At 42.2% G+C, this 21,168-nt stretch overlaps 1 protein-coding gene across 3 annotated transcripts in view; it reads right to left on the bottom strand.

Moving 5' to 3' along the window:
* Positions 1–21,168, bottom strand: part of Asx (Additional sex combs) — a 124,990-nt gene that overhangs the window by 68,068 nt on the left and 35,754 nt on the right. For all 3 annotated transcript variants that reach the window (XM_067772290.1, XM_067772291.1, XM_067772292.1), the window contains 5 exons: positions 17,283–17,605; positions 15,969–17,211; positions 7,508–8,459; positions 5,510–5,593; positions 2,520–3,406 (listed from right to left, as the gene is read on the bottom strand). In XM_067772290.1, coding sequence (XP_067628391.1) covers positions 2,520–3,406; positions 5,510–5,593; positions 7,508–8,459; positions 15,969–17,211; positions 17,283–17,470 — 3,354 coding nt within the window. In that variant the 5' untranslated portion in view covers positions 17,471–17,605. The remainder of the gene's footprint in view (positions 1–2,519; positions 3,407–5,509; positions 5,594–7,507; positions 8,460–15,968; positions 17,212–17,282; positions 17,606–21,168) is intronic.

Below are 21,168 nucleotides of genomic sequence, written 5' to 3'. Positions count from 1 at the left end.
AATAAATGAAGCATATTCAAGCTTACATGTATATAATACTCAACTGATGATTTTTATTCTGTAGCTGAGCAGTTTTGATTCTCGACGCTTAACAAACCTCCGCCTATCAACAACTCGGTCGGTTGGGCGGGCTGTAGGTATTAATCCGTTGGGTTTATTATTATTATTATTATTATTATAGTTGTTGGATATTGCTAGGAGTAACCACCAACTAGTTTTATTATTTTTTTTTTTTTTTGCTACAATGTCTATTTAAAACAAGACATTTTTTGATCATTCAGATTTTTGAGTTTTGACATTGCTAGAATAATAAAATAAAAATTAGCATCGCTGAAACACGTCTGAGTGATTCTCGTAGCCAGCGAAATAATATATTTTGTAAGAGCGGCAACTCTGAGGGAAGAACGTCAGTAGTTACGTTCCAATGACACGTGAACCAGATACGGATAGGAATTTAACATGAAATGCCACAACAACGTTGTGATTCTGATGTTTATCTGGTTCAAGTTCTGATCCCTATAGCAGTTCTGTTCGTTTCGTTTTCTGTAGTAGATTTTTTGACAGCTAACCACTTTTGAGTTGGTAGCACTCATGGCTCAACTATATGGTTGACTCATCTCTACATCAACAACAGATTGTCAAAATCAGCGTTTTGGTGTTAGACGAATGGAAACATAAAACTTAGCAGCTTTTGTGTGTAGTAAGAAAATGTTGTCAATGTGTTGGTTTCATTTTGAGTTTGCGATCCTCTTCTGACAATCCCTACTCCAGTGAAAAGAAAAAAATAAAATCAGCTGATGAGATGAGCCATGGTAGCCCTGAAATACATATGTGTACATATGTACATATGTGTATACATAAAAGATTTCGCCATATTTAAAAGAAAAAATACGGAAAGAGTAAACAACTTGAAGTAAATGTGAGGAAAATAAATAGTTTGTTTACGTGTGAAACTCTTTAAATGTTATTAATTCTATCAGTATCTTAAATTTTTGTGTACGTTTCTTCTTCTCACTTTGAACAATACGGATGTTTTATATTAGTGCTACCAGCTCTCATTAAGTTGATCCAGATCATTCCAATGAGATTTGATCGTGAGCCAGAGCTCGATAACTCAATGGAACTCTCCTATTGTCAAACGGGAGGGTGTCGTGAATTACATGATAAATGTGTTTTACTACTCTTTTCTACTACTACAACTACTACTTTTACAAAACTACTACCATTGTATGTACTTTGTAAATAAATTGGTTTGGATGTAGAAATAAAATATACAAAAACAAAATGTAGATATGTTCTATAGCAAAGGCTCCCTAAAACTATAATAATTCAGTATTTAATACTTTTTTCGCAATATTGGCAAAAGTATTATTATTGTGTTTCCGTTTCTTTGGCAACAATAGCGCAACAACAGCGTCATCTGACATGCAAAAGTAGTCAACTTTCAGCTTTTGTCGCAAGCAAAGCATAAGAGTTTGACATCGCTCCCCAAGGCAGCCGGTTCTATGTACCGGAGCGACTAGAATTTTTACCGACCAAGGGCTGTCGTTTCAGTGTAACCCCATTTAATTTGTTGCGCCCCTCCCAGCAGATCCTTGCTGCCGGACTGCGCCATATTCACTATGGTCCAACCCTGTTGAAACTCCAAGTTTCCTTGGACTCCCGTTAGAGGATATTTATGACAATTTCTGATCGGTCGCGGCTATTGGATGGGGCGAAGCACTGCTACAATAACAAGATTTTGACATTTGTTTTGGCTATAAGTGATTTCAGGTACTTTTGGTACTTGTCTAAGATTTTTCACAATAAAAAACTGCAGTTTAACAAATAAATAGGGGACAAAAGATGTAAGCAAGTATTTTTTTTCGCGTGAAATTTGTTTATGTGAATGGGCAAGCCGAAATAAGATTCAACTGCATAGTCTGAAGTTCTGTTATATTTACAAACGAAACATCTTGCGCAATTGTGACTATGCTCGCTTTTGCATCAAAACTCATGTATGGCGCGGTCATAATTTTCAGTATTTCCGCAGGCTTGTTTCGATGAACATGGTGGAACAGGGTATATACGTTCACTTGAATGTTTTTGCATTCCTTATCCCCTTAAAACTAATCAGCCTCTGTTCAAGCACTTGCGGGCTGCAGGAGCCAACATTTTGGCCATAAATATACATAACATAAAGACCTTGAGAATTATCACACCGAAAGGGTAAAAACATTTCATATAAAAAAATTTCTAATATATTTCAAAATATAAGAATAAAGTACATAGTACTTTTTTGTACTTTCAGGGCTTGATAAGAGGCATGGTAATAGGTCTATGAGAAAATTCTTGCCGAGGATATGCTGTAGTATTAATCCCGTCTTGGGACAGGCTTTTTGCCCACATTTAATTTTAACTATTTATCGTTGTAGTAAATTTAATTTGACTACAAAGCTGCAGCATAATAAAGGGTTCAAACTTGTAATAATTCGTGCTGCTGTTGCACAAAACACTAAATTAATATTAATTTTTCTCACCTCATAGTCAGCTTGCTCATATGTTAAATGGCCACGTCGTTCTTCGTTTTCCGATTCACGAAGGTTCTGCTGTTGTTCTTCGATTTGTTGCTGTTGTTGCTGTGCTTGACTTTGCACTTGCTGTTGTTGTCGCTCTTTGATCAGTTGACGATGTTGTTGTTGCAATTCATCAACTATTTCTCGGACAGCATCATTGTCATCATCATCGTCCTCTTCGTCTTCCTCCACCTCGTCCTCGCCATCTTCATCAGCCTCTGTACGAATATCACCATTATTACCTTGCATATCGCCGCCTACACCAACACCAACGCTAACACCTACACCCGTATTACTACAATTAATAATTGCTCTAGACGTAGTATCATGACCATCACCCTCGACGCCCATACATTCTACGACTTCGTCAGTTTGAGTTGCACTCACGCTTGGCATATTTACATCTTCAACCGATGACATCGTATTCGTATTTATACTTTTTACTTTTATAACGCCTTCATGCGTTTGAATCACACCATTAAAATCAGTTGATGTTCTTGCATCTATTGGATGCTGCTGTTGTTCTTGTAATTTTATACCACCAAAATTCCAATCGTGCTGTACATGTTGGAATAAATCCTCTCTCTTCTCACCCATTGACAATATAATATTTTGCTGTTGCTGTTGTTGTACCTGCTGCTCTTGTTCTTGCTTTTGTTCGGGTGATAATCGGGCGGGCACTGGCAGTTGAATGGTAGTAGAATACATTAAATCTGCACTAGGCGTCGGTACTGAGGTCATTGAATATGAGGAGGACGAGGAGGCAGAAGAAATTGCCACCGTTGAAATGCAACTACCAACGTTTTGTTTAGTATTTTCAAAGAGATTGTCACAAACGTGAGATGTTATCCCTATGGGCGAAATATTAAATAAATACATACACATGAATGTAATATGTGACAATAAGGGAGTTCAGAATTTAGTGTATTTTATGTTGGAAATGTTGCTATCATAGTACAGGTTTACAAGTATGATATGTATGAGAAGGAAACAATTCCTTTCTCTTTCTAACACACTGCAGATTGACACTTCGGTCAGTGTCAAACTAGCGTGGAACCTGCGTGGAACATGCGTTTGACACTGAACGAAGTGTCAAATCACCGGGGTTGCTGTCGTGGAAAGCGACGCAGGGAAACAAAAAAAGGGAGCGGAATATCAGATATGGGTTTTGTGATGGTAAATTTTTTTGAACGAATTTAGTATGAAAATGTAGTGCACCTATATGGGTCCTACAGAAAATTATACAAAAACCTTGAATTGGGGTATCTGAGGACGCGTAGTTATTTCAGCATTAAGAATACAAACACGAGTGCTAATTTTTTCTACCCGTTCAAAAGTTCTCCGCGAAAAACAGTTTGAAACCGAGGTCGACTGCAATAACCCGTCCAAAAATGTGGAAAGAGAAGTGAAAAGACGCGTTTGTCCTGTTATCAATAGTCTAAAGAGAAAAAGTATTCGAATTATTGGAAGCGAGGCAAAAACGCGCCTATTAATACCTCCCCCGATGGTTTTGGTCGTGTTTTGGCAATCGTACCCGGTAATAGATTAGATTATGTTATTTAAAATTGTCCAAAACATATGAATTTTAAAGAGAGATGTAATTAAGTGCTCGTTTGAAAGTAAATAAGGATATTTCTTTGTAATATAACAATAAAAATTTTACGCAGTTTTCGTTAGCAGCTACTACACTTTTTTTGGACCTAAGAAGTACAACAGTGCCAAATAGCATCCACAAAAAAACGAACAATAACAAGCATTTTATCAGGTGAGCGTGGCTGTGTATGTGCGTACTGCTACATATCCTACTTGTAGACCTTTACAATGGTTGCTATAGCAAATGAAAGCTACGGATCGTGAACAACTTTTTTCATTTTCAATTTTTTCTTTGCATATTTTCTTTTGTTTTCGACAGTTGTTGATTTTCTATTCAAAATTGAAAAAAAAAAATACTGTTTTTTATGTTGCCATGACTTAGCAAATGCATAGCCGTGTATTTTGTTTGTGTATTGGATAAAATATGCCATACAAGTTTGCAATGTAATGGATGGGTCGAAACTGGACGGAAAGGTTGGTGGGTGGTCTTTTGTCAAGAGCTAAATGTAAGCCGCAAGTTTAAATTGGCTGATCACTGCAGTGTATTCCAAGCGGAAGTTGCTGCGATAAGGGATGCGGTGGATGAAATCCACTACGGTTAGGGAATTTAACATCTACTCTGATAGCCAAGCGGCTATCAATGCCTTGAGCTCAACTACAGTGCGATCGAGGGTGGTCTGGGAGTGCCTGACCTCGCTTGCGATTGCATCGAATTATTTTACAATTAAGATGATCTGGGTCCCGGGCCATAGTGATATCCCGGGTAACTGTCAAGCGGATCTCTTAGCCCGCATCGGTACAACTGAACCGGATGAAGATGGCTGTAGGGATTTCGGGATTCCGTTGGCCACCTGTGGATTGCTCCTCCATAGCTGAGCCTCGAGTCAAGATCTTTCTGGCCGAAAGTGGATGGCAGGAGGTCTGCTGAAAAAATTGGATTCACTAAGGCTCACCTATCAATGGTCATTGAGGTATTGACAGGGCACTGTCCCATGGGTATCCATGCGGTACGTCTCAATATACTGGAAAATCCATCCTGCTGCAGCTGTATGGATGATGATGAGGTGGAATCACCAAATCACTTTATGCTTTTTTGCACAGCTTTTGCCAGAACTAGGTGAAAGTATTTCGGTCGCGACTCACTTGGATCTCCCGAGGATTTATCCAAAGTTGAAATCGGTATCATTCGGAGCTTTATCGTTGCTACCCAACGATTCTCTAAGTAGCTAGATCCAAGTCACCGTTATTTTGGGTGTATGTGGTATCACAACGGACCTTCGTGGCCTAAATCTTTTCGAAGGTATATCGCGCTTTTTATTTATTTATTTTATTATAATATTATCATTATTTTATTTACGTACCTTGATCAACCGAATCACAGAAAATAAATTTCTTCTCATTTATGTTACTACTACCGATTGGCGTGAGTAAAGAACTATGTGCGCCTAAAAATAATAATTAAAATATTAAATTTTAGTAAACAACTGAATTAAGGCTGTATGCGAGTTTGCCTAAATTGCTACCTATATACACAAAAAACCTAGTTCACTATAAACTGTTGGCAAGGTAGTGCAAAAGAAAAAAATTTGAATTTTTTTGAGCATACTTTTCAACCTAAATTGAAAAGTCAAGTTTTAAAAATAAACAAAATTTTTGATTTTTCTTCAATTTTGTTTTTTACTTTAAAATTTTCATAAGTTTTTATTTGCCGGCTTGAGGTCTGATGATTTGGAAAATAAAACACAGATGTTTTAATTTTTTTACCAATATATTTCGGTTATGCACGATAACCGTCCTCAGGGTGAAATTTTTGACACGTCTTTCCCTTAACTGTTAACAACTCCACGTAGAAAGGGAAAGACGTGTCAAAGATTTCACCCTGAGGACGGCTATCTTGCATAACCGAAATATATTGGTAAACAATTTAAAACATCTGTGTTTTATTTTCCAAATCATCAGACCTCAAGCCGGCAAATAAAAACTTATGAAATAGAAAGGTCGCCAAACTAATATTTTAAAATTTTCTGTGAAATGCGCATCTGCATACAAAAATAGTAGCTAACATATAGCCAAGGCCGCGATGATTAGTGATGTGGTAGTTGTGCTGATCGATTCGTAAATACGGTGCAAATTAGTTGAGATTTTGCAGTGAAACCAAAGCGCCACACGAAGATCGCAAGGAATGTGGATCAAAGTCTGCACAAATTTTTCAGAAATGGTCACTTACTGGCCGAAAGTATGTGGTGACATGCTTAATGTTAGCCGCTTCATTTTACCCTAGATAGAGGCGGATCCCCTCAAGATGTGATCCAATACGGTCGGCGAAAAAGGACCTACAAGTTGAATCAGACGCAGTTTCATGTATTGCTATCTTGGGAGCTCCTACTATGAACCCTTCTTAGTCCATGCCCATTTAAAGCATGCATATCTGAAGATTGTAAATACAACAAAAGTTTCGAAGAGCAATTTTTTGTATTAATTTCCAAGCTTAAACAATTTAGATTGTCAAATGTACTCGCACAGTTTCCACAGCTTTTTACCTAAATTTTAGCAGTGCTGGAAATTTCCATTGGAATATTAGTTTAGGTACCTAAAATTTAGGCGAACTCAGCCTTAGGCTGGGTAATATTCCACTGGAATAATTTAGGAAAAAGCTGACAAAACTCTGCGAAATGATTTGAAAACCTAAATTGTTTATTTCTGCTAAGAAAGTAATAATAATATAGAAAATTTGTTATTTTTGACGCGTTTTCACGCTTAAAAAGAACAGAGGTCAATTAGGGCCAGCGGTAAGTACCTATCCCAAGATAGCAGTTTAAGAAAATGCAGTGGCTCCGTTTTATAAGACTTTTTTCCGGGCATAGTGGAGCACGTGCACAATGACCTTTTCCAAAATCTCGAATTCAATACTGTGATGTTGGTACGCCTCCAATAACTTATTTAGGTCAATGAGTGCACTTGGCTGCCAAATATGTACATATGTTCAGATTGCGGTCCATATTTGAGAAGGATCCAATTCTTGTGTCGCCAACATCAGCTTCAACAAAATTAAGCTCACCACCACGTACAATCGATAGGACCTTAATCGCAGCAGGGATCATCGCTCTATGATTTACGATTTACTTAAATTGAATGGACAAGACCCATTTATTTGCATATACAATATTGAAAAATCAATATTTTTGTTTTTGAAACTTGACATTTGAATTTAGGTTGAAAAGTATGCTCATAAAAATTCTAAATTTTTAGTATGCACTGCCTTACCGTCAGTTTCCAGTGATTTAGATTTCTTCTCTATTTAGGTAGAAATTTAGGCCAACTCGCACACAGGCTAAATAATTGATCCTAGAATTATTTACCTCCACTACTGTCTGTACTAACTTCACCAGATTCTAATACGTAATTATGTGCATCAGCAAACTTTTGCTCAATTAGATCATCATCATCATCCTCAGCATCTTCTAGCGATATTATAGAACAGGCATTCAAGTGTTTCTCTTGTGCTGTGAATGAGTCTAGCGGCGCTTGTAATAATGCATTCACATTCACATACGATTTAGTGCCTGGTAGAAGTGTTGAAATACTGTTACAGGTACTACTTTCAACCGTTGTAATTGGTGCATTTTGATGGAAACTTGATATTTTCATAGTCAAATCAGACGAAGTATTTTCAGCTATACTCTCTTCGCTACTAACTGAAGAAGAAATTGTATCTTTTAATTGTAGATTAATATTAGTTGTTTGTTTTTGCTGCTGCTGCTCAATATTGCTATTATAGAGATTGCTGTTATACATAAAATTATCGGTGATATTAGCTGTTATTGAGGTTGTTGGTGGTAGAGTGTCAGTTGTTAAATTACTACTGCCACTTAACTCCTGAAAGCTTGTTGCAGCTGATGATATTGATGGAGGAGACAAGGTCTCTTTGTGATCATCAAGAATTACATTGCTTGTGATTTCTTGTTCTATACTTGTCACTGAATCAGTTATATCGTATTCAGGCTGATGTTGCTGTTGTGGTTCTTTTTGTTGTTGTTGATGTTGATGTGACTCCAATTTTTCAGGTGCTTCCATTTTAATTTGTTTGCTTTGCGTTCGATTTTCAAAAGAAAATTCTGATTCCGAACGTTTGCGTACATTGCAGCTGCTAATTCCTTCATTTCGACTTTCATCATCCACAGATGGTGATGATGTTTTTAGGATGATAGTTATTTTAGGTTTTTGACCTATAGTTTCCTCAGAGTTGGCACTACATTCTGAGCGCAGTAAATCAAATGTGGAGGATGAATCCGTCGTACAACCAATATTATCCTGTAATTTTTAGTTCAAGTTTTAAGAATTGTATTTAGGATCATGTTTATGTATACTTAAGTAGTACTTAAAATAATAATTTAATTGAAAAATTTTAAGATTATATATCCACTGTATTTCTTTACTATCGACTCTATTATTGCTAGTATTTATAAAGCAATATTAACAAAATTGGGGGACACATTTTTTAAAAAATGTATTGGCTAATAATTTGTTCGATTTCTGTGAGTTTCAAAAGAATTTTCAACACGCCTGGCTCGACAGTTTGTTAGTCTGTAAATGGTAATTTCTTTGTTATGTTCTTTGCTTTTATAAAATTGTCTGTCACTATACTTGTCGCAATCAATTATTTGGACTACGATAAGAAATGCGCGAACACTTTTTGCCGGCAATTCTCGCATTCCCTGATCGACAAATTTAAACGGCAAGCCATCAGACACGCACATAAACACAAACATAGCGTGTCTTCTATAACCATCGCCGCCACGGAGGTTGAAGAGCCATTAAACTTGGTAAAACATCCAAAGCAGAAGGCCCAGACCGAATAGCCAGGGCTATGCTTAAAAACCTTGGCAGTGAGGGATTCAAATATCTAGCGCATGTGTTCAACGTCTCTTTGTCCAACTTTGTGAACCCTGAAAAATGGAAAATGGCGAGGTTGATATCGCTACAAAAGCCTGGGAAACCAGCTAACGTAGGAGAAGAGGAGGGATTCAAGGGGTTGTGTAGCGCATCCCTCTCAAGGGGTTGCCAGCGCAATATATAGCTTCTCCAACCCAATTGTCAACCTCACCTACCCGCGGTGAATACTGTTTCATTAACAGACGAGGCTCAGGCGACCCCAAGCTTCTCATGGAACTTGGGGTGGTGAGAGAGGGATGGCCTGAAGGTTTAATGTGGCCATATAAATCGTTCCCGAGATGATCGGGCTAGCACCTTAATTGTGCTGTGTTGTCGGATCTGTATCCGGCAAAGGACCATCACATCGATAACACTCCCCAAAGCCTTCGGGGAGCAACCTTATCGCTACAACAATAACAGGAGGGATTCAAGGGGTTGTGTAGCACATCCCTCTCAAGGGGTTGCCAGCGCAATATATAGCTTCTCCAACCCAATTGTCAACCTCACCTACCCGCGGCGAATCCTGTTTCATTAACAGACGAGGCTCTGGCGACCCCAAGCTCCTCATGGAACTAGGGGATGGGAAGGGAAGGGATGGCCTTGAATGTTTAATGTGGGCATATAAATCGTTCCCGAGATGGTCGGGCTAGTACCTTAATGGTGCTTTGTTGCCGGCACGTACCGGATCTATATCCAGCGAAGGACCATCAACATCGATAACACTCCCCAAAGCCTTCGGGGAGTGTCTTTATCGTTAATACAACAACAACAACAACAACAAGAGTCAAGAAGAAGCCAATACTCTCGAAGTCATTCTGCTCCTCTATTTCACCACAAACCTTCGTCTTGCCAATCATCAGCGTGGCTTTCGAAAACAACACAGCACTACCACCGTGCTAAACGCCATCAAAACTCAGATAAATTGCGGATTTAATCAAAAGCCCCTCCACAGAACAGTACTCGTAGCGCTAGACTTATCAAACGCTTATGATACACCTTACGTTACTGCCAGTCATGGCGTGGTCCCCCCTTCATCCTAGTCTCAAAAGGTAGACTGCAAATTATCGGCAGGGAGGTAACATCTAAAACGAGAAGAATTGAACAAGATGTTGTCCTATCCCCGGTTTTTTTTTTACTTCCACATATCGAGACTCCCTTCGTCATCAGAAGGAGTTAACATTGCATCCTACGCCGATGACTGCACGACAATGGTCACAGGTCTCGACCTTCCTATTGATGAGCTATGTAATAAAATAAACGAATATCTCCCTAATCCCTTCAGTTTCTTCGCCTCGCGAAACCTGACATTGTCACCGACCAAATCATCGGCGACCTTATTTACAACATTTTGTCGAACATGTATCCGCAATTGTACCTAAAATTCAGAGCCGTAATAAAATCCTCAAATCTCTTGCCGGCAGCACTTGGGCTTAAAAAAAAGAGACGTTCATTACACGTATCCCCGATTAGGTCGCCGAGCTTAGAGGTTACTCACTGGAAGAAACCACATGCCTGTCAGAACACCGCTCCCAGAACTGCTACGGATTGTCTTCTTATGTTCCCAGAACACCATTTACACAGTGAGTACTCCCCATATGGGAGAGAAATGAAATGCAGAACAGTTTCTACTGAATACCCAGAAACCTTCGAGTCCCAACAGACATCTGTTTGAGGAGGCTCTGCCGTCCAGAGACTTAAGAAATCTTTTATAAGCATTATGAGCAAATATGGCACCTGCTAACTCAGTCGCATGAAGTAAAAAGCACAAAAATGTCCTCAGATATCTACCAAAAAAGCCTCAAACCTCTATGCCAGGAATTGCACGGTAAACACCGTCTGTCTTAAAGACAAATACACTTAAATCGCAATAAAAGAGAGCAACCTCCCCAGGGAGACGCGCGTCACTCTACCTCAACTTCAATCTGGATACTGTACCAGGTTTAAATCTTACCTATCCAGTATCTGCAAGACATACATAATGCATGTCCTGCTTGTCACGTGCCCCACATTACAACAACCATCTTTTCAATTGCAGTGGGGAAGCAACACCTCTAATACTCCTTTCTTTCTGGTTCGCCCCTGCGGAAACTGCAAGTTTCCTTGGACTCCCGGTAAGAGGATGCTGATGACAATTTGTGAGTAGTCGCACCTATTGGATGTAGCGAAGCACTGCTACAACAACGGGAGCAGCAGATGGCTTCCAAAAGGGCTAAGAGTGGGTTCAAATTGTTGTTGCGATAGACACTCCCCGAAGGCTCCATGAGGAACTTGGGGTCGCTATAGCCTCGAGCTAAAGAAACATGATTCGCCACGGGTATGTGAGGTTGACAATTGGGTTGGAGGTTGCGCTACGCAACCCCTTGAATCATTTGGGTATTTTAGTCGCTTGGTCACTGGGATAACAAGACATGCCGCATGCACCTTCACAGAAAAGAAGGAACCAGCAATACGCTTTCCAAGGCCGTCGGTTCTATGTACCGGAGCGACTCGGGATTTTTCCCGACCAAGGACTGCCATTTCAGTGTAATCCCGTTTAATTTGTTGCGTCCCTCCCACAAATTGTCATCCTCCCAGCAGCTCATTGCAGCGGGACTGCTCCATATTCTCTTGCTCCCGGAAGGTATCGAACCTAATCCGGGTCCGTCTCCTGACCCCGGTCCTGAGAAATGGTTTTGCTGCATCTGCCGGAAAAGAATCTTTTTAGGACGGCCATACTCTTGTCAGTGTGTCTCGTGTAAGGGATGGTTGCATCGGACAGGTTGTTCTGGGCTAGACCCCAAAACCAGACGTCCACGTAATTTCTATAAATCTTTTGTGGCTCCTTGCTAGGACGTCCCGGAGTCTACACATTAGCGCCCCCCCACCGCTATCTTCCAGCAGCCCCGCTGTTGCTTGCGCCCTACGGCGCCACCAACTCATACGGCTGCTCCCATTCATACCTGCAATTTCCGTAGTAGAGTCGGGAGCAATGCCAAGCATCAGCCCCTGCCCCCTTCTTCTTCCTTCTCTTTTCCGGCAGCAATTGTGTAGGTCAGGGAAACAGACTGTTAGTCCCTACCTCGCTTTGCACCGTTTGCCAGCACACAATATATACGTTTGCGACATCCGCCCAATGCAGCTCCTGCCACTTTCCTAGATGTTCTGGTCTCCGCGACGGCAACCCCCGACGGGTGTCATTGCGCCATGTTGCCAGGCCGCATACCCAAATACACCGGGTACCCCAATGCCTACCCAAGGACGTCTAGTCCCAGGGCCTCAACAGCAATCGCGTTCTGGCCTTCCACAACCCAGGTGAAGTCACCCGTCACTTACTCCCAGAGTGACGACGTCTCCCCCTATGCACTTCAGAATTCTGCAGTTAAACTGTAATCGATTAACTGGGAAGATCACGGAGATAGTCGACTTCATGAAGCGGCACAACATCCGCATTGCTGCGATTCAAGAGACTAAACTCACAGCAAGATCTGCATTACAGACCTGTTCTGGGTATACTGTCCACAGAAAAGATCGCGAGAGCGGAAATGGAGGCGGCCTCGCGTTTATCATACAACACACTGTGCAATATCATATATTTGATCCCGACATCGACCGCAGGTACAGTTTCTTAGAACGTCAATGATTATCTGTCCGGTCGGGTGATGCAAATCTAGAAATCATCAACATCTACATCCCTTCTGTCACCTGTTGCCCCAGTGGACACCGCATTGATATCAGCGGCGTACTCACTGGAAACAATCGCATTATCTTAGGCGATTTCAATGCCCATCACGATCTATGGCATTCAAACTTGCGGGTGGACAGTAGGGGTGAGATCTTAGCGGATCAAATAGAAGAAACGACGTTCTGCACTATACACGGAGACGCCCCCACACGTATGGTAGGAAGCTGTCACAGTTCGCCGGATATTTCAATCGTGAGCGCAAAACTCGTCAACTGCGTCAACTGGCAGCAGATGGTAACATTGGCCTCCGACCACCTGCCTATACTTATTTCGTTCGAGCGTCCCGCCGACTTCATCGTCGCAGAAAAACTCACTTTCATTAACTTTAAAAAAGGAAAGTGGGACGAATACAAATCCTTTACAGACAACCGCTTTGCTGCCCTCCCTATCCCAACTGATGCCCGCCAAGGGGAGAGTGCTTTCCGCAAGGTCATTGAATCCGCCTCGGCTCGTTTCATTCCCGCCGGTAGAATTCCCGAAATTCGGCCCACTTCCCGGCAGAGGCCGCAAGTTTAGCGAGAGAACGTGACCTTATAAGACAGCTCGATCCCAGCGACCCCCAAATCAGGGATATAAACCAACGCATCAGATTGCTTGTGGATGAACACAAGCGGGCGAAATGCGAGGAGCACCTAAGCGGTTGTAACCTCTCTGCCGGTGTAGGTAAACTTTGGTCCACTGTAAAGTCCCTATCGAATCCGTCTAGGCACAATGACAAAGTTTCCATCGCCTTTGGCGATAAAGTGCTGTCGGATACGAAAAAAATTCGCGAGCACTTTCTGCCGACAATACATAATGCATTCTACGGTTGACAAAAATACACGGAGGGCCAACAGACACGCACGTAAACATAAGTTCAGCGCGTCACCAATTACCATCACCGCCAAAGAGGTTGAGGATGCCATCGGTCATGCTAAATCATCCAAAGCAGTCGGCCCAGACGGCATAGCCATGCCGATGCTTAAAAGCCTAGGGAAAGAGGGTTTCAAATATTTAGCGCATGTCTTCAACCTGTCTCTTTCCACCTTTGTCATACCCGAAAAATGGAAAATGGCCAAGGTGGTCCCGCTACTAAGGCCTGGGAAACCAGCTAACATAGGAGAGTCATATCGCCCGATATCTCTCCTATGGCCAGTAGCCAAGACGCTTTAAGCCATTTTACTCCCCCACTTCAAAGCAAATTTGCAGCTAGCCTGTCATCAGCATGGCTTTAGAAAACACCATAGCACCACCACCGCGCTAAATGCCATTAGCACCCAGATAAATTGTGGTTTAAATCAGAAGCCCCACCATAGAACAGTACTCGTAGCGCTAGACCTATCAAAAGCCTTTGATACGGTCAACCACGGCACGGTACTGCAAGACCTGGAAGGGTCTACCCTTCCCCCATGTCTTAAAAGGTGGACCGCAAATTATCTGGGTGGTCGGCAGGCATCGGTGCAATTCAGAAACGAAATATCAAAGCCAAGAAGAATTAAACAAGGGGTGCCTCAGGGTGGTGTCCTATCCCCACTTTTGTTTAATTTTTACATATCAAAACTACCTTCGCCACCAGAAGGAGTTACTATCGTTTCTTACGCCGATGACTGCACAATAATGGCCGCAGGCCCGGGACCAAAGATCGATGAGCTTTGCAACAGAATAAACGGCTACCTCCCTGATCTCTCCAGTTTTTTCTCCTCGCGAAACCTGGAATTATCACCGACTAAATCATCCGCGACCCTATTTACAACTTGGACGTCCCAAATGTCGACCATTTTGAACATCCACGTCGATGGCACTACGCTACCGACTGTCCTACACCCCAAAATCTTGGGTGTGACGTTTGATCAGGATCTACATTTTGGTGAGCACGCAGCCGCAATTGTTCCGAAAATCCAGAGCCGTAATAAAATCCTGTTGTTGTTGTTGTTGTTGTAGCGATAAGGTTGCTCCCCGAAGGCTTTGGGGAGTGTTATCAATGGTCCTTTGCCGGATACAGATCCGGTACGCTCCGCAACCGCAATATTATATTTATATATATATATATATATACCCCAGCGGGTTAGGGGGTCAGAATATTCCCGCGGTAGGTATGCCTTTCGTAAGAGGCGACTAAAACACCAGATTCAAGGGGCTGTGTAGCGCAACCCTTCAGGTTGCCAGCGCAATATATAGCTTCTCCAAACCCAATTGTCAACCTCACCTATCCGTGGCGAATCCTGTTTCACTAACAGACGATGCTCTGGCGACCCCAAGCTCCTTATGGAACCTGGGGGTGGGGAGAGAGGGGATGGCCTGAATGTTTAATGTGGCCACATAAATCGTTGCGGAGATGGTCGCGCTAGCACCTTAATGGTGCTGTGGTACCGGATCTGTATCCGGCAAAGGACCATCACATCGATGACACTCCCCAAAGCCTTCGGGGAGCAACCTTATCGCTGCCAGTAGGCCCGCAGGAAATTAGAGGGCATCTATTAACAGAAAAGAGGGAAAAGAGAGAAGAACACTGGCGTAATATGCCAGGCCTGAGACAATCTAAGTTACTGTTAGGGGGTTACAACACAACTCGATATAGGGCATTAATAGGCCTCTCGAAAGATAACCTAAGAATCCTAACAGCTATTCTTACAGGACATTGTAGACTGAACAGTCACATGCAAAAGATGGGTATAAGATCGAGCAACATATGCCGATTTTGTGATCGATCAGCGGAGACGGCGGACCATGTACTCCTGGAGTGTGACGCAATCTCAAGACGCAGAGCTAAGTTCATGGGCTCACCATGGCCAGATCATTCTCACATCAAATCCCTCAAGCCAGGTGAACTGCTAGGGTTCATCAAAGATGTCGGCTTGGATGAGGTGTTGTGAAGCAGCTGAGGACACAATAGACCAATGGTCCCAGTGCGATCCTCAATTAATTATCTATCTATCTATCGCTACAACAACAACAACCGTCAATATATGGAAACATTGTACCTAAAAAGCTGCAAGCATATTGAGGCAGGAAATATTGGTGTCATCCCCAAAACCTTCGGAGAGTGCCTTTATCGCTACAACAACAACAGTGTTGTTCATCCACTTTTTCATAATCTTTTATTCCCATATTCCCGAAGACCTATTATAAAAGTATGGGCGGCAGGCCATTTACATTTCATCAACAATGCACAAATATCTCTGACTTACCATTTCGCAAATAGCATCAGTCTGTTTTTCATAATGTGTCGTTGAAGATTCTGTTTGTTCATGTTGTCGTACCTCATCGACCTGTATTTCTTGTACATCTTTTATAACGTTCGCATTAATTTTCGCAGTTTTGGGTTCATCAGCGCATTCCTCATGTTCTTTAATGTCCACCGTAGATGATGATGTGGTATTTTCTGTACTTTCAGTGCTTGCTGCAGATGTTGATGTTGTTGTCGTAGTCATCGTTGCTGTTGAGATTGCTTCTGCAGACGTCGCAGTAGCTGGTAATGAAGTAGCCGTTGCTGATGCTGGCGTCTTTGTTGATGTCTTCACAATAGTGGCAACCAGTCCACCTTTACTTTCCAATTTGAATTCAAGCCTTTCATCCATCAAATTAGTATTAAAGCTATCACTGCTTTTTCCACTACTATAACTTATATTGCTGCTACTGCTACTACTAGTGCTACTACTGGCACGATTAAAGGATTTTTCACCCCATATCGGTTCAAAATGTTTTAATTTCCATGGATCCAATTTGTTCTTTTCCCTTTCGGCTTCAGTTTTTAATTTCACTTGATTTTCGGGCGTGAATTCCCCTTCCGCCAAACGTTCACGCCACTCTAAGCAGGCACGTGCAAAGAACTCATTATTTAAGCTAGAAGGACCCAATTTAATAGCTTCCATTGTGACGGTGGTATCAGTATTATTGGATTTACGTTCAACTTCGATAGCTTCACGATCGACACTTGGTAACAATTGAATGAGGTTATACTGATATAAGGGAGGCAGCATAGAAAATGTTTGCTTATTGAGTAAGGCTCTCAAATTGGTTGAAGCTAATATTGAGTCTGGTGTTTCGAGGTCAATTTTTCCATCCTTTGTTTGCTCGATTTGAGCTGCGGTGGAAATTTTTTTGGAAGAACGTCTACGTGGCTTAAAACTAAACCCAGGTATAGATGCGAGCACTTCACGCATTGTGGACGCTTGCGTTATGGCTGTTACGGGTGTAGTTAAAAGAGATGCAGCTGCGGCTGCCTCAGCTTTGGCTTGTTGCTGTGCACGTCGACTGCTGCTGGCACGACTTGAAGGACTCGGTGTTGCATTTTTACCAATGGTGGCATTAATCACAGTATTGGCAGTAGCAGAGGACGTTGCGGCATTGCTACTCAAAGTTGCTGCTGACGTAACTGCAACCTTTTTCTCGGGTGGTATAGGTTTAACGATGATACGAGGGACATGACGCCTAAAGTTTTGAAGAGAAACAAACAATAAAATATGCCGCTTCAAATATGAAATATTAGCAAGTGAACATACCGTAAACTGTGGCCGTGCTTAGTGCTACTTGAAGGCTTACTTCGCGAGCTCTGTTGTGGCTCAATTGCCGTATCTAATGCTAATGGATCCTTTTCCTCCTCCTCACTTAAGAGATTTATTTGCTCAGCCGTATCCTCCATGGGATCATCAATAAATTTATGCCGCACCGTAGACGAATGGGGCTCCATTTTCAGAGTATAACTTTTTTTGGATATTGTTGGACAATAGGTTATCGTTAAACCCAACAAATTTTCTCATACCCTTATTCAATTTGTAATGATGGGGAATTTTTCTATCCAATTATGTTTTTGAAACAGGGAAATCTGTTATAATAAAAAATAAATAAATTACAGTTAGTTTAAAAATAAGGTTATTCGAGTTATATTTCAACCGTGATAAATTTATTACAAGGTAAAACCAGTGAGACAAATGGTGTTTAAACAAATTGTAAAATTCTCACCTTCCTCACTTTCTAGTATTTGTAACATCATGATGTAATAAAACCAGACAGGTGAAGTCAGTTACAACAACAAACATTTTACGGCCCTCACAATCCAGTCATGAATTATAAAGTAGTAGGGAGCAAAATTTTTGGTACTATTAAAGGGATAGGGAAATTAAATAAGCCGATTACGGTTAACTAGAAAATGAAAAGGAGAGAGGAAGAGGGTTAGAGGGTGAGACAGAGGGGAGGCAGGTGGATGGACAAATAAAGTCAAAACAATGTCTGTCGGGCTTGATCATACGGCTGGGAGTATTTAATGTTTGTCTAAATGTTTTCAAGGTTAGCTAGAGCTGTTTAATATAAAGTTCTGATAAGCCAAATGTTTTTTTTTGCCATCAGATAAATCTATAAGCTCTGATATGTTGCAGCATCGCTGCTGTAAAACCTCTGACGCTATATATTTTTACCGAGTTTCTTACTCATCCACAAATTTATGACATTGTTTCAGATCGTCAATCATCTCGTGGACGTTAGCAGTATGTTTCCATATTCATTAATTGGGGACACTGTGATAATCTGAAGATCCATCCAATCAGTTCCGTTGGCTAAAACTTTTCCTTTTCCTCTCAGGAAAGGAAATAAACCCTTCCACAAAATTAAATACCGTCCGCATGCGCTATTTTCCTGCTTGTTTCTTCATATATCAGAAAAACATGAATGTATTATTTTTTCTGATATTGAAAATATCAATGGTGCAGATTAGTCAAAAAGCAGAACTTAAATTTATGGGGCGAGTATTGTCAAATGCGACTCCATTTTGTAACATTGGCTTCACCTGTCTGGTTTATTGAATCATATTATATCATAATTCCATCCAAAATTTATAAAACAAAGTAATAGTGAACTTGACAGTTGTTGTTGTTGTTGTAGCAATGCTCGCCCCACCTAATAGCCGCGACCGATCACAAATTGTCATCAATATCCTCTAACGGGAGTCCAAGGAAACTTGCCGTTTCAACAGGGGTGGACCATAAGGAAAGGGGTGTTAGAGGCGTTGGTTCCACATTACAATTAAAGAGATGGTTGGTGTCATGTGGGGACACATTGCAAGCGGGGCATACATTTTGTATGTCGGGGTTGATTCTGGATAGGTAAGAGTTTAACCTGTTACAGTATCCAGAACGAAGTTGAGCAAGAGTGACACGCGTTTCCCTGGGGAGTATGCGTTCCTCTTCTGCGAGTTCTGGATATTTTTCTTCAAGTACTGGATTCACCGGGCAATTCTCGACATAAAGGTCCGACGCCTGTCTATGGAGTTCACCAAGGACCTGCTTGTGTTTTTTCGCTTCATACGGCTGGGTTCTCAGGTGCCGTATTTCCTCAAAATGCTTACGGAGATGACTCCTTAGGCCCCTAGGCGGTGCTGGTTCGTCAATCAGATGTCTGTTGGGATGCCCAGGTTTCTGGGTATTCAACAGAAACTGTTTGGTCAGCATCTCATTTCTCTCCCTGATGGGGAGTATTCTCGCCTCATTATGCAGATGGTGTTCTGGGGACATAAGAAGACAGCCCGTGGCGATTCTGAGAGCAGTATTTTGGCAGGTAGTTTCTTCCAGTGGGTGGTTTTTAGGCTTGGCGACCATATGGGTGACGCGTAGCACGTAATCGGCTGGCTAATTGCTTTGTATGTGGTCAAGAGCGTTTCTTTATCTTTTCCCCAGGTACTGCCAGCAAGGGATTTGAGGATTTTATTACGGCTCTGAATTCTTGGAACAATTGCGGTTGCGTGCGCACCAAAATGTAGATCCTGATCAAACGTCACACCCAAGATTTTGGGGTGTAGGACAGTCGGTAGCGTAGTGCCATCGACGTGGATGTTCAATATGGTCGACATTTGGGGCGTCCATGTTGTAAATAAGGTCGCGGAAGATTTAGTCGGTGACAATGCCAGGTTTCGCGAGGCGAAAAAACTGGAGCGATCAGGGAGATAGCCGTTTATTTTAATGCATAGCTCATCGATCTCTGGGCCTGGGCCTGGGCCTGTGGCCATTATTGTGCAGTTATCGGCGTAGGAAACGATTGTGACTCCTTCCGGTGGTGAAGGTAGCTTAGATATGTAGAAATTAAACAAAAGTGGGGATAGGACACCACCCTGTGGCACCCCCTGTTTAATTCTCCTTGGTTTTGATGTTTCGTTTCTAAATTGCACCGATGCCTGCCGACCACCCAGATAATTTGCGGTCCACCTTTTAAGAAATGGGGGAAGGGTAGACCCATCCAGGTCTTGCAGTAACGAGCCATGGTTGACCGTATCAAAAGCTTTTGATAGGTCTAACGCTACGAGTACTGTTCTATGGTGGGGATATTGATTCAAACCGCAATTTATCTGGGTGCTAATGACATTTAGCGCGGAGGTAGTGCTATGGAGTTTTCTGAAGCCATGCTGATGAGGGGCTAGCTGCAAATGTGCTTGGAAATAAGGGAGCAAAATGGCTTCAAGCGTCTTTGCCACTGGCGATAGGAGAGATATCGGACGATATGACTCACCCACGTTAGCTGGTTTCCCAGGCTTTAGTAGCGGGACCACCTTGGCCATTTTCCATTTCTCGGGTATGACAAAGGTGGAAAGAGACAGGTTGAAGACATGCGCTAAATATTTGAAACCCTCTTTCCCTAGGTTTTTAAGCATCGGCATGGCTATGCCGTCTGGGCCCACTGCTTTGGATGGTTTAGCGCGACCAATGGCGTCCTCAACCTCTCTAGCGGTGATGGTAATTGGTGACGCGCTGTGTTTGTGTTTATGTGCGTGTCTATTGGCTCTCCGTCTATCTTTGTCGACCGTAGGATGCATTATATATTGTCGGCAGAAAGCGCTCGCGCATTTTTTCGCATCCGACAGCACCTTATCGCCAAAGGCGATGGAAACTTTGTCTTTGTGCTTAGTCGGATTCGATAGGGACTTTACGGTGGACCAAAGTTTACCTACACCGGTAGAGAGGTTACAACCTCTTAGGTGCTCTTCCCATTTCGCCCGCTTGTGTTCGTCCACAAGCAATCTGATGCGTTGGTTTATATCCCTTATTTGGGGGTCGCCTGGGTCAAGCTGTCTTATAAGGTCGCGTTCCCTCGCTAAGCGCGCGGCCTCCGCCGGGAAGTGGGCCGGATTTCGGGAATTCTCCCGGCGGGAATGAAATGTGCCGAGGCGGATTCAATGACCTTACAGAAGGCACGCTCCCCTTGGCGGGCATCAGTCGGGATTGGGAGGGCAGCAAAGCTGCTGTCTGTTGCAGATTTATATTCTTCCCACTTTCCTTTTTTGAAGTTTATGAAAGTGCGTTTTTCGGTGACGATGAAGTCGGCTGTACGCTCGAACGAAATAAGTATGGGCAGGTGGTCGGATGCCAATGTTACCATCGGCTGCCAGTTGACGCAGTTTACGAG

The sequence above is a fragment of the Eurosta solidaginis genome, chromosome 3, assembly GCF_040869045.1.
Source record: "Eurosta solidaginis isolate ZX-2024a chromosome 3, ASM4086904v1, whole genome shotgun sequence".
Taxonomy (NCBI): domain Eukaryota; kingdom Metazoa; phylum Arthropoda; class Insecta; order Diptera; family Tephritidae; genus Eurosta; species Eurosta solidaginis.
This window is presented reverse-complemented; position numbering and strand designations above follow the sequence as displayed.